Source organism: Cyprinus carpio, chromosome B25, assembly GCF_018340385.1.
Source record: "Cyprinus carpio isolate SPL01 chromosome B25, ASM1834038v1, whole genome shotgun sequence".
Lineage (NCBI taxonomy): Eukaryota > Metazoa > Chordata > Actinopteri > Cypriniformes > Cyprinidae > Cyprinus > Cyprinus carpio.
Genome location: NC_056621.1, coordinates 4736361 through 4750204, shown reverse-complemented (window position 1 = coordinate 4750204; position 13844 = coordinate 4736361). Strand labels below are relative to the sequence as shown.

The following is a 13844-nucleotide window of genomic DNA, read 5'->3' as shown; positions in this document are numbered from 1 at the left end:
ATAAAATTATAAAATATAATGTTACAATTAGGTTATCGATATTAATATATATATATTTTTTTTTTAATTACTTAAAAATGAACAATTCTTAGAAATATTATTGTGGATTTTCTTTTTTTTTTGGCATTATAAAAGCAGAAATTACAAAAAAAAAAAAAAACTAACTATGAAAGCATTTGTCAACATAGTAAACAAAGACTTGAGTTTCATCAAACGCATTGATTTGTGTCAATAAAAAAAAAAAAATAATAATAATAATAAAATAACTTTTTTTATCTTTTATTGTAAATTATTTTTCTAGAGTATACTGTGATTCATGTAATAATAATAATGTATATATTTGGCATTATTACAGTACATTATTACAGTAACATGTAGTATACTGAAATATAAAGGTATAAGGTAGAAATGTGGATCATCAGAGAGGCCTGCAGTAAGAACCAGAATTCACTTTACGGATCTGACCAGGCTGCCGCGGAAATATCACGGACTGTCCTGTGGAAACAACATTTAATTAAACCAATTAATTTATTCTAGAGAAATAGAACTGCCAGAGCAAACACCACTAATTACGATCAGTCATTGTTGGTTTACTGCTGTTCGTAATTTATTACCTGGAATAAGTGGGATTGTAGTTCCAGTATTCAGGACAACTTGAAGAGCGGATGGCTCCTGACTCCCAGACTCCTCTGCAGGCTTCCTCACTGAAACGCTCACTTCCACACTCTTTATCAACCAGTCCATCTTGTTGCCGAGGTAACTCACACCTTTCACACTGAGCGCATCAACTTCCTGCGGTAGCAGCGGGGCGAAGGCAAGATGCTCCTTCTGCACCCTGAACAACACAGCACAGGAAGGAGACACACAATGACGTCTGGATGTGATCCAGCGACTGACTCTTCAAGATCAGAGAGATTCTGTCACCTGAAGCCGGTGTAGCCAAACAGCACTGCCTGCAGAAAGCCGCCCATACCGGTGAGGAAGTTCACACACCCAGAGCCATCAGCCGACTCGCTCCACACCTACACACAGAATAAGAACATACAGATAATAGAGATATTTGACATAAAATACTAGAGTATTAATATATTGTGTAATGTGTATGGTATACTGCTGTGACCCTGGAGCACAAAACCAATCATAAGCAGCACGGGTATATTTATAGCAATAGCAAAAAATACATTGCATGGGTCAAAATGATAAATTTTTCTTTTATGCCAAAAATCACTGTTCCATGAAGATATTTTGTAAATTTCCTACTGTAAATAAATCAAAACATTTTGCAATGCATATTAATTTTTGATCAGTAATATGCATTGCTAAGAACTTCATTTGGACAACTTTAAAGGTGATTTTCTCAATATTTAGATTTTTTGCACTGTGATAATGTATAAATCTCAATTTATGACCAGGGTCACATATGCACAATATGTATGTTGTATTGTTGTCACAACTTATTTATGTTGCATATTAATTAAGTTCCATATACTGGTAGTTATTATGCAGTTTTCAGTTTTGATTAAATGTAAATTTAATAAAGTAGTGTGCAGAATTTATATATTTTCTAGATGCTGAATATGGAAGCCTTTTTCTGCCAAGGGATAAAACAATAAAAATGTAATTGTGACCTTTTAGCTCACAATTCAGACACTATTTCGAGAAATAAACTCAGAATTGCACGATATAAACTTGCAATACTAAGAAAAAAAGTCAAATTTGCGAGATATAAACTCAAATCTGATTATGATTCAGAGTTTCTATTTCGCAATTCTGACTTTCTTGTCTCTGAATTCTGAGTTTACGTCTCGCAACTCTGTTTCTAGCAATTACTAGTTTATATCTCACAATTTAAAATAACGAGGAAAAATGACAGAGTTTGTGAGATATAACATATAAATTGCAAGAACAAAAAGGGTGAACCATGAGATACGTTTGTTATCCTGTGGCCGAAACAAGTTTCCAATGTTTATTTTTTTTTACATTTAAATATAATGTCATTTTTAGAATTTTTTAAAATGTTTTAGATAGTTCAGAGTTTATTTATCACAATAGAAGGTCAGGTTTTGCATTGCATTGTGGGATACGGTATTCCGTACAGTGTGCTCTGCTTGTATACTTATTTTCCATTAATTAAAAAAAAAAAAAAAAAACAGTAAATAAAACAAACATTATTGTAATATGTTTGACAAGAAAATACAATTTTTTTTCTTTTCTTCAAAATGTTATGTTTATTTATAATGTGTTACTTGCAGTTTCTTTGTAATTATTGGTTAAATTTACAAGTAGCAATTTCTGAGCAAAATTGTTTCTACACTACTTTTTTTCAGTGTACTATGCACAGCAAACATACTGTATACTGCAAAAACATACCTGAAATGGTTTCTGGATATTTTTGAAGCATTTCTGCAGAAGCTTTTGGGCTCTTTCAGCATCTCCAAGTTCAAGCCAACCCAAAGCAAACATGCCCTACAAACAGACACACATATAGACTTATTTCAACATTTTACAAGAAAATATAGTGTGAAAAATCCAAAAAACCCACACAGAGCAGAGCATGGTGATTGAGGCATAGTGTGTGACTTACCCATGTCATGGCCGGTCCGAGCAGATCAGTGACGGCCTCATATGCTTCCAGATCGTTGCGTCTGACCTCTGGGGTCATGGACATGTCCAGCGGATATCCAAGCAACACTACGTCTGCCTGCTTGACTCCACTTCCTGTGGAATATATAATGCAACAGTGCAGACGAATTTTGTATGGAATGGTTACCGGAATGGTACGTAACTTGGTGACTTTTATGGTATTTCGAATGTCAACACACAAAAAAAAAAAAAAACAAGATCCAAGAATGTAAAATGTTAATAAATAGAAAAATAAAAATTGTCACACTTGTGCTTTTCGGTCAAAAATGACAGACCATAGGAAATGAATGGGAAATCGCCAAAAACACAACAATTCTGGGAATTTTTGTGTGTACAATCTACAAATCTGACACAATACAGAAAAAAGTACACATTCTAAAACATCAAGAGAGCAAAAACAAAACATCCACTCACACACACACACACACACACACACACACACACACACACACACACACACACACACACACACACACACACACACACTCACACACACACTCACACTCACTCATACTTAAACGCACACACACCACACTCTCACACACACACACACGGTGTGACTCTAACACAGCAAATATGTAAAATAAACACACACACACACCCCTATGAACTGGTGTGACTCTAACACAGCAAATATGTAAAATAAAAGTAATAATTCAACTACAAGGAAGGGGTTACACTTTAAAAGATCAAGAGTGCAAAACAGAAACATCCACTCACACACACATACACATACACAATTATACACACTCAAATTTATTGGTATGGCTATAACCATATAGCCAAAACGAGTCAGAAAACTGAAATCAGATCAGACCCAGAAGAATTAAGCTCTGATAAAACATTCCTGTTCATTTTTGTTACATTTTTATAAAAATTTTAATGTTTTGTGTAACGAAATGCTTTCTCTGTGTTCCGGACTTTTACAATAATAATAAAAAAACAAAAACTTAAAATCAAAATCAAAAACCAAAAAAAAAAAAAATTATAATCTAAACCTTTACAAAAAGTTGTCTTTGAGAATGTCTAAATATACATCTAAACCCACAACCTAATAAAAATAAGTACTTATGTCTCAAAACAGAGTATTTATAGGCCTTTTATATAGAGCTATATAGGAATCTATGGGCTGCTAAAACATGGAATTGCAGATGTCTTTCTTATTTTACTCCCACCAGATGGCACTAATCTGGCTTCAAAAACTGAATTTTAAAGGCATAACATGAAATACTGCATTAATTGAAAAGTAATATAAAAATATATTTGTAAAAATAAATTCAGTGGGAAGAAATTGATCATAATTATTGCATAAATATTAATTAGTACCCTGAAATTGTCTCAAAATACAAAAGAAAAAATATTATAGAACAAAAATATGTTACATTGATTTTACTGGGGTGGGGGCAGGGGGGGTTACATTTTAGGTGTCCGGTCTTTTGACCGTGAAGATCACAAGTGTGACTCCCAAATGAGGAACACCAGAGGGTTACTACAACATGAGCATGAAGCTGATGAGGGCGTCTCACCCTGCGTGTAGCCATCAAACTCTGGGTGATACTTCAGTTCCGGGTCAAAGGGGATTTTGATCTTATCAGCAACGTCCTGCCAAGCGGGAGGAGGCGTGTGCCCTAACAGACCGGACAACTCCACAGCAAACTGAAGACTAAACAAGAAAACAAATAAAAATAATTATATCTTATCTGCTACTTCTGAAAAATAATCATAATACTTTCAATATTCAATGAGAGATTTTTGGCTGTTTTATCACGCACCAGATGAAAATCATAGGGTTGTACTTGTACAAAGGAAAAGTAATGTAGCATAACCGGTTAAGGAAAACTTATGCACTGACGTTTACTACTTAGGGTTAGGGCTTTGTTCAAATCAATGACCCTAATTATGAGTGATTACACACAAACACACACCTGCGTTGAGCGACAGCATTGGTGAACACTGAGTTGTCAACAGTGAAGTGATACTCATCAGGAGGAATCACACCTAATGGACAAACAACACAAAACCTCACAAAAACATCAAAACAAGACACTAGGCAAGTATTTCAACTGGTTCTAATGCAGCATTGAATGCATTATGAATCTTTAAAAACTAATATGATGTAATAGAGTGTAAGTAGTAATAGTTTTAGTTAACGATAATAACCCTGATGTCACTGCTTACCTTTGATATGGTACTGCTGCTCAGTAGGGTCCCATGTTACCCGTGAAACCCAGTAGTCAGCGACGCCCCACACCACCTCACTGCCCCGTCCTTCTCTGAACATCTCCAGGTCCTGTGTGATGGATGAGACACAGATGATGTTCTGCTGGCACATGTGTACAGTCTTTATGTGTGTATCATCTGTACCTGTGTGAGGTAAAAGTACTGCTGGAAAGCCAGCACCACGTCTCCATTGATGTGCAGCTCCTGCTCTGCGTAAATGTCCTCTGGACAAACGTCCCGGCCCGTCACCGCACTCTCCCATGCAAACTTCAGTCCCTGATAAAACGGGTGGAAAAACTGTAAATAATAGACAGTAAGAGTATATAAAGCTGCAGATGATTCAAGAATAATTCCTCACTGGACCTCGTAGCCCATCTGCTGGGCGTTTGCTCGAGCACCTTCCATGGTTCCTGCACGGTATTCCAGTACAGCTCTGGCCAGTCTGGGACAGAAGAGGGCAACACTGGGGTACATCCATGTGTCCTGTGGGGAGAGACACACAGACTACATACAAATCTAACAGGGGTTTTCAAACTGGCTGGAGGTCCATGTAAAATTTGAAACAGAAAAAAAAAACAAAAAAACACAAAGTATTAACTCATCTATTAATTGAACACATTTAATTGATATTACTACGTTTCACTTGCTTTCTAAAAAATCTTTTGAAATCATGATATTAAGCATGATTATTTGATATAAGTGTATAATTAATTATTTTTTAAAGCAAAAATGCAAATTGTCAAAATTGACAACAATGTCATTTATGATTTTACAAAAGATTTCTATTATCTATCTATCTATATAGTATATTAATTAAAACTTATACTTAATATTGGATATTTAATATTTTCCTTTTATATAACATTTATTTATTTTATTTTATTTATTATTAACATTTATATTTTAATTATTAAAGGTTATTATAATTATATATATATATATATATATATATATATATATATTATATATATATATTATAATCATTTATATCACTTTTATAATCAAGTACAACAATAATAATTATAGTAACTTTTAATAATTAAAAAATAAATGTTAATAATAAATGTAAATGATTATAATATATAATAACAATTGTATATATATATATATATATATATATATATATATATATATTTATATATATATATATATATATATATATATAGACTCCTTTTTAAAGATTTTTTGTTTATTTTTGGAAGAAGTATCTTGGGCTATATTTATTAAATAACAAAATATAGCAAAACTGTAATAATATATAAAACTATTATAATTTAAAGTAACAGTCTTCTATTTGAATATGTATTAATATAGAATTTATTCCTGTAAATGTGATATATTCCAGTATAAGTATATATATAGTTAAAACAATTTAATCTTTTCAACATAAAGAAAATATTTATTAATTTATTTATTTATTACATTTTATATTTGTAATATTAAGAAATATTTTATATTACGATATATTAAATTAACATTGAAAAATTATAAAAAATAATTATAAAAAATAAATATTTTGTTGAATAAGAAAAATACTAAATGACTCTGTTTATGAACTTCCCCAGTGCTGTAGCAGATGAACTGTGTTAAACTCACCTGATCCCAGAACACATGGCCATGGTAATCCTCCTCTTTATTCCCGTTTGACAGACCCCCAGGACTGACGCCTCCGAACTCGAGCGGTGCGTTTGCCCCCTCTCTTAAAGATGAGAATGAGCTGAGGAGATAAAACATGCAGCCAATCAGAGCTCGGTTCAGGCTCTCTGCTCCCTCCACCTCTATGCTGCTCCCCTTCCAAAGCTCCGCCCAGCTTCTCAGGTGCGAGGGCCGTAAGTCGCCCGTATCAATAAGCCCCAAACCAGCTTCATAACACAACCGGACGCTCTCATCACTACCGGCAACGGCAACCAGGAAGACCCAGCTGGACTGGCTCTGGTCGGGTGGGAGGGTAAGAGTGGATGTGATGGGCGTCCAGATCAGGTGCACAAATGGACGGATTCCTCCAGGAACCTCTGAAGAGATGGTCTGTCCAAAAATATGCCTGAAGAGAAAGAAAAAGTCACTTCTGGGAAACAAGCAAACATACACTACTATTTATTCATTCATTCATTCATTCACTTTTCAACACTATGCCAGCATCAAGGCTATTTTCATTTCAAAATTCTAAAATACATTCAGGTGATACATTTATAAATAAATCAGTTAGACACACCACAAACAGTACAAACCAACAAAACACACAAAAAACATCACAAACCAATAAAATATGTTTCACATTCACCTTAGTTTGGCAAGAAAAAAAATATAAGTCTACCTTTAGAATTAATAAATATCCAATAAATAATGTGTAAGTGACCGAAAAGACACCTTGTAATAACAACTTTGTCATACCTAGATTTAAAATTAGTTAAAAAATAATAATTCTTACACTAAGATTTGTTTCATATAACTTATTTTCATGCCACATGTCATTAATATAAGAGTTTATCAACGTACACTACTAAAACACCTTTTCCTTTTATTTAACATTTATTTAATATATAATATACAGAAATAATATTTTCATAATATTAATGTGACTTAATAATTCAACTTAATATTTTGTAGATAACAAAGCATATTATTTTTAAATATTAAAAAATTTTAAAGGCTTATTTTTTTTTTTAATTAATAAAAGATTCATAAAAATTTTGTAATAAGGAATAATAAATAATTTTATGAATTATAAAAGGTATATGTTAACTATAAAAGGAACAAAATTACATTTACAGTGAGTTTTTCTCATGTAGTTTTGTCCCACCTACATTTATAAATCATATTTTTATAATTTGTATGTTACTTAGTACTTAATATTTTATAGATGATACAATATAACATTTTTTTTAATTATTAAAAAACATTTAAATGCTTATTTTTGTGTTTAATTATTAAAAGATAGTTATAGAAATCTCATAATAAAGAATAATAAATAATTTCATGAACTATGTTATATTTTAACTATGAAGGGAACAAAATTACATTTCAAGTGGGTTTTTGGTGTAGTTTAGACAAACTTCTGGTTAAAGCCCCACCTGCATTTGGTTTTATTTGACTCAAATAACTCAAATTTAAAATTACAAGAACAAAGTCATAGCCATACAAGATTAAAGTCACAATATTTTGAGAATAAAGTCATAGCATATGAGATTATAGTCATAGTATTTTGAGAATAGTATTTAATATTTATTAATAATTTCACATTTTCACAAAATATTGCAACTTTAACTTCATATTGCTATGACTTTATTCTCAAAATATTATCACTTTATTCTTGCAAACTTAAGTTTGTTTATTTATCTTACGTGGCACTATAAACACATCCAGAATGCAAATATTATATAAAAACAAGTACCTTCCACCCTCGAAGTCCGGTGCCTTCTGGAAAACAATGTCATCACTCTGGGGTTTGAAAGAAGATTCTAGCTGAATAGTGATTGGTTCAGTGCTGGTTTCGGAGCGTTTGAGGAGAACCTCCATGACCAGGAGGTTTGTCTGCTGCCGGTGAGCGTACAGAACCTGCGCCGCCTCAAAACCAGGCGTGACCACGGAGTGAGAGAAAACACCTGATGCATAGAAAGAGAATCTTGTACTGTAAGATCACATGCAGTATTATACCGCGTGTATGCATTCTAACCTGAGTGCATGTCTAACTTGTACGTGTGTCGTCCGTCTTCTGCCATCTTCATTTGAACTGCCAGGGGACAAGGAATGTTGCCACGGTGACAAGTCCCGCCTTCTCCGTTATAAACCCCGCCCATATGCATGATAGGATCAAACACTCTCCATCCCAGCAGGCCGTTGGTCAGCGGTGGCATGAAGCGAGGGTCGGACGGTAGAGAGTCAGAGGTGAAGATGTACGGGTCGACAGGGTCAGAGGTCATTTTTGGGGGAGTCTGCCTTCTGCTTAAAGAAAAACATGGAAAGCATGAGGAAGGAAGGGATGTGTAACCTAAATGCAAGAACCCTATTCATTTTTATGTGACATGACAATCATAAAACAGTAAATTATATCACAGACAGAACAGAAGATGTCAAGATCAGCAAATGTGATCAAATATTCTCATTATTCGTGTTCATTCACACACACACTGTACATATGTGTACACTCAGTAAATAATGCAAAATAATAAAATGTGCTTAACAGTCATGAAAATCATGTTTTTGGTGAGTTTCGCCCCTACACTTTTACTGTATGTGTCACTTAAAACCGTGACAATTAAACTTTGACCATCGTAAACAACATCAAACAATGCTGTTTAAATGCTGAGTTTACTCACTTTGGTTAGCAGTAAAATGAAAGATGTTACACGCTTCCTAAAGCCTGTTTTAATGATAAACGTTAGTACTTACTGATGTATCGAACATTTGTTACAGAGAAGTTTCTGCTCTTCTCACTCGCCGAAAGCGGACTTCAAAAGGGCGGGGCTAGAGTCAGATGACTGGAGTGGGCGGGGCGAGCTGCCGAAACACCGTCTCTGATTGGTCAGGTAGGTTGGTCTACAGAATTTTTTGAATATTTTTGAAATAAGTTTAAATGTTGTCAGGACGTAGACAGCGATGACACGTGATGATGATAAGTTTTCTCAGGAAGGATAAATCAAAATCGATTGTGATCAATCAGGATATCTTTTAACGTAGGCCTATTTCTATTTCAATGCTTGTTACGCACCCTAAAATAGACTTAAACGAGTATACCTTCTACTAAACAAATGTCTCTAAAGAATCCTGCGTTATAATAATTGTTTCTAAGTGGGTCATATAGTTTTATGACACAGTACGTTTTATTTTCTTATGAGGTTCACTTCAAACGTTAGAATACATGTAGATGTAAATTATTATTATTATTATTTTGTAGTCTAAATCCCCTGAAAAGATATAAACTCGCAATTTTGAGAATAAAAGTCAGAATTGTGAAATATAAACTTGTAAACATAAATAATAAATAAATATAAATGGCGAGAAAAAAGTATGAATGAATATTTTTATCAGTTGCAAGTTTATCTCACGATTTATAGTTATTTATATTTTAATATTATGTTACGCATATTATTTTAGAAACACATCTAAATTAACATACAGTACAGACCAAAAGTTTGGAAACATTACTATTTTTAATGTTTTTGAAAGAAGTTTCTTCTGCTCATCAAGCCTGCATTTATTTGATCTAAAATACAGAAAAAAATGTAATATTGTGATATATTATTACAATTTAAAATGATTGTTTTTAAATTTATTATACTTTAAATTATCATTTATTTCTGTGATGCAAAGGCTGAATTTTTAGGATCATTATCACATGATCCTTTAGAAATCATTCTAATATGATGATTCATTATCAAAGTTGCAAACAGTTCTGCTGCTTAATATTTTTTCAGAACACGTGATACTTTTTTAGGATACTTTGATGAATAAAAAAAAAAAAAAAAAAAAAAAAAAGAAGCTATGTTTTTAAAATATAAATATTTCGTAATAACAATATACACTACTGGTCAGTAATTTGGGGTCAGTAATTTTTTTTTCTTTCTTTTTTTTTTAAATAAAATCAATACTTCTATTCAGCAAGGATGTGTTAAATTGATAAAAAGGGATAGTAAAGAAAATATATTATTAGAATATATATTATTAGAATTTTTTTTTTATTTTGAATAAATGCAGTTCTTTTTAACCTTTTATTCATCATATATATTAGACAGCAGAACTGTTTCCAACACTCATAATAAATCAGAATATTAGAATGATTTCTAAATGATCATGTGATAGACTGGATGTTACATGTGACACTGAAGGCTGGAGTAATGATGCTGAAAATTCAGCTTTGCATCACAGGAATAATTTTTTTTTTTTTTTTTAAGTATATTCAAATAGAAAACTATTATTTTAAGTTGTAATAATATTTCACAATATTACTGTTTTTTTCTGTATTTTTGATCAAATAAATGCAGACTTGATGAGCAGAAGAAACTTCTTTCAAAAACATTAAAAATAGTAATGTTTCCAAACTTTTGGTCTGTACTGTATATAAAATATATGTTTTTGCTAAGATTTTTTTTTTTATTATTATGCAATAGAACAACAACAAAAACAATTACAAAGGTAAAGTAAGCACAAGAGACAATGAGGGTTACAAACAATACTCCAAAAGCAAACTATGTTAGCTTATAAGACTTACACCATGAAAGAGTCTTACATGCAATAGAATTATTAGAGTTTCTTAAAGAATTTACATACATATCAAAATCTTTCCTGAAAATAAAAAAGTAGGGAGTTTTCTTTGAAAATTTACACTTATGAATGTAAAATTTAGCACAATAAAGCAATAAATGAATAATAAATTTACACTGAGAAGGGTCTAAATTATTATTATTATTTTTTTTATTTTTTTTTGCTGAGATTTGACGTGACAATTTTGCGTCGTTCATATTCACACTATCAAATTATCATGAGATGCCAGAGAGAAAAAAAAAAGGAAGAAAATTAAATAAATTTCAATCATTTCTAAAATGTGAAAAAAAAAATCGGAAGCCACTTCTTCGTATGTCTATGGAATTTTCCTAAAAAACAAAACAAGTGTATAATATGTTGTTCTTTACAATTCAATTTTTCGTTTTCTATATTAAGTGGTACCATCACAACGTCATTTATCAACAAATCGACCTTTCTTTAGCGTCTTCTGCGGCGGTCATGCCGCTGTTCTGGCTGTAGGTGGCAGCAGACGCTCTTCTGTGTCTCTTTGGCAGCGCGCCGCACTTTGGGCTCCAGACCCTGGGAAAAGAGCAGCTTTACCCTTATAAGGCCGCAATCCATCCGCTCCGTTTTCCCCCAGACTTTTCCTCTGCACCCTCCCTTCCTCTGCCTCTCAGGCCGCAGGGGTATTTACAGCAAGACTGGCTCGGCGTACCTTATTAGGAGCTGTCCTTGTTGTCAGTGTATATGTAGATGAGACAAACAGATGAGAGGATGGCATTCATTCTCAAGGGCCATGCAGTTGTTAGCCAAAGGTAACGAGAGGCAGATGTGCAGCACGTGTCAGAATCCCATTCAGAGCTTTCTCTCGCGCTCAGGTTTCTCTCTTATTGTTCTCCTGACCTTCTAAACAAGGCGTGAGGTCAGAAGAACTAGCCACTGAATGAACCGTCCGCTCTCACACCGTCTGGTTTTATTGAAACTTCCTGTCCCTCTCTCTGTGGGAATGCTGGCTCCATTATTCCAGCTGGTCTTTTTTTCCCTGCTATCTGATGACGAGAGACATCTGGTAGACATGCACACAGCGTTAGGGAGCACTGCTGAATGAGAAAGAGAGTCCTGATGACTTAATACTGCTAGTGTTTGAACACGATGCCCAAAAACACTGAGTCAAATCTAGAAATTCAACTCTCAAGGGTGCATATGTTACACCAAACTGCTGAAGAATTGTGCTGAAGAATTTTTTATTAAAAGTAGACGGAAAGGATGAATATGAACATGTTACTGATTCCAAATGACATGACAAATATTGCATGTTAGTAACAGATTACACATTTTAGATAATATACTACTTTTAGATGACTTTTGACCAAATCATTCATCACATTGATTGAAACAAGATAATCTTGTACCATATTGATATAAAAATTAGCACAAATGATTAATCGCAATTATTCGCATCCAAAATAAAAGTTTTTGTTTACAAAATATAATTGTGTGTACTGTGTATATTTATTATGTATATATAAATACACACCCGTGCATGTATATATTTAAGAAGAAAAAAAATTATTAATTTTTTTTTAATTTAAAAATTAAATATATTATATATAAAATAAATTCTATGAATTTAAATATATACATGTAACGATTTTCTAAATATATACATGCATGTGTGTGTATTTATATATACATAGTAAATATACACAGTACACACAGATATATTTTGTAAATAAAAACATTTATTTTGGATCTGATTAATCGCGATTAATCGTAATAAAAATACAACGAGAATGAAAATATATTCCATTTGTTGTTATTAACAACATTACATTACGTCAAGATTTCCCAAACTGGACTTCGTGAAGGAATTGCATGAGCTTCGTGTAAAGCTTATAATTAATCATAAAAATGTTTAAAATATATAAATATATATATTTAAAAAAAATCAAATGTTCATAAATCAAGTGGGCAAAATTATAGTCAACTGACTAGGGACTTGTCCACAAAATTGGAGGATTTTCTGAATGTTTACAGGTGATTTTAGGAAGAAAAATGTAAAAGATGAAAAAGAAAAATGATAGAGAATCAATGAATTCTGAATAATTTATTACGATTGTGTTAATTGTATGTAATCATGTAATCAATAAAAAGTAACTGTAGTCTGATTACAAGTATTACTTTGCAAGTCATTTTTGGAGTCTGATGACCTAATACAGATTACATGTAATACGTTTCTGAATATGAACATAAATGTATGATGTCTAAAAGTGATAAAGAGAGCATCTGAATTAAACATTTGCATGCGCCCATAATGAATCTTCGAATCAAACTTTTAAACTTGCACATATGATGCTCAAAAATGATGAACTGAATCTATAAATCAAAATTTTAAACTTATATGTAAACGCACATATGGTCAAAAATGCAAAATTGAACTTTCAAATGTACATACTCTACAATGTCCACAAATGTTAAATACAAATCATTTAAATATATTTTATTGACAGAAATGTTAAGACTCTGTTATGTTAATATTAATATTAAAGTTATTATTTTTGTTTTATATTTTAGTTTTTAGTATTACATTATTTTTATTTTTTACATATATTATTTTTGTTTTTCTTTTTTTGTTTGTCAAATTTAAATTAACAATATTTTTCTTTTACACTGTTTTGATTGGCCACTGACCGGGGACTGTCAGTTATGTCAATTAATACTACAATAAAACATAAAATGTAAAAAAACAAAACAAGCAC

The 13844-nt window shown here is 32.2% G+C and overlaps 1 protein-coding gene across 3 annotated transcripts; it reads right to left on the bottom strand.

Annotated features, from left to right (window-relative positions):
- Positions 1 to 263: 263 nt before the first annotated feature.
- On the bottom strand, positions 264 to 11981 carry pgghg (protein-glucosylgalactosylhydroxylysine glucosidase). Of its 3 annotated transcripts, none has more exons than XM_042753039.1 (14): positions 11557 to 11981; positions 8537 to 8802; positions 8255 to 8465; positions 6460 to 6904; positions 5227 to 5346; positions 5008 to 5139; positions 4822 to 4933; positions 4569 to 4641; positions 4170 to 4306; positions 2585 to 2718; positions 2371 to 2466; positions 925 to 1022; positions 615 to 835; positions 264 to 495 (listed from the first exon to the last, which is right to left on the bottom strand). In XM_042753039.1, the coding sequence occupies exons 1-14, from the start codon at positions 11583 to 11585 to the stop codon at positions 419 to 421; spliced, it is 2151 nt and encodes a 716-aa protein (XP_042608973.1). In that variant the 5' UTR covers positions 11586 to 11981; the 3' UTR covers positions 264 to 418. The 3 variants fall into 3 exon arrangements, with proteins under 3 accessions (XP_042608973.1, XP_018943497.1, XP_018943498.1); XM_019087952.2 differs by lacking the exon at positions 11557 to 11981 and adding an exon at positions 9253 to 9385 and having other exon boundaries at positions 8537 to 8805; XM_019087953.2 differs by lacking the exon at positions 11557 to 11981 and adding an exon at positions 9253 to 9382.
- Between the last annotated feature and the right edge of the window lie 1863 nt (positions 11982 to 13844).

What these genes read in the sequence shown, in the direction of transcription:
- pgghg (XM_042753039.1), bottom strand. Translation starts at nt 11,585, where the DNA reads ATGACCGCCGCAGAAGACGCTAAAGAAAG. An exon ending in AATGCTGTCGCTCAACGCAG is followed by an intron (nt 4,307 to 4,568) that starts GTGTGTGTTTGT and finishes TTTCTTGTTTAG; the next exon opens with TCTTCAGTTTGCTGTGGAGT. An exon ending in ATATCCAGAAACCATTTCAG is followed by an intron (nt 1,023 to 2,370) that starts GTATGTTTTTGC and finishes TTCTGTGTGTAG; the next exon opens with GTGTGGAGCGAGTCGGCTGA.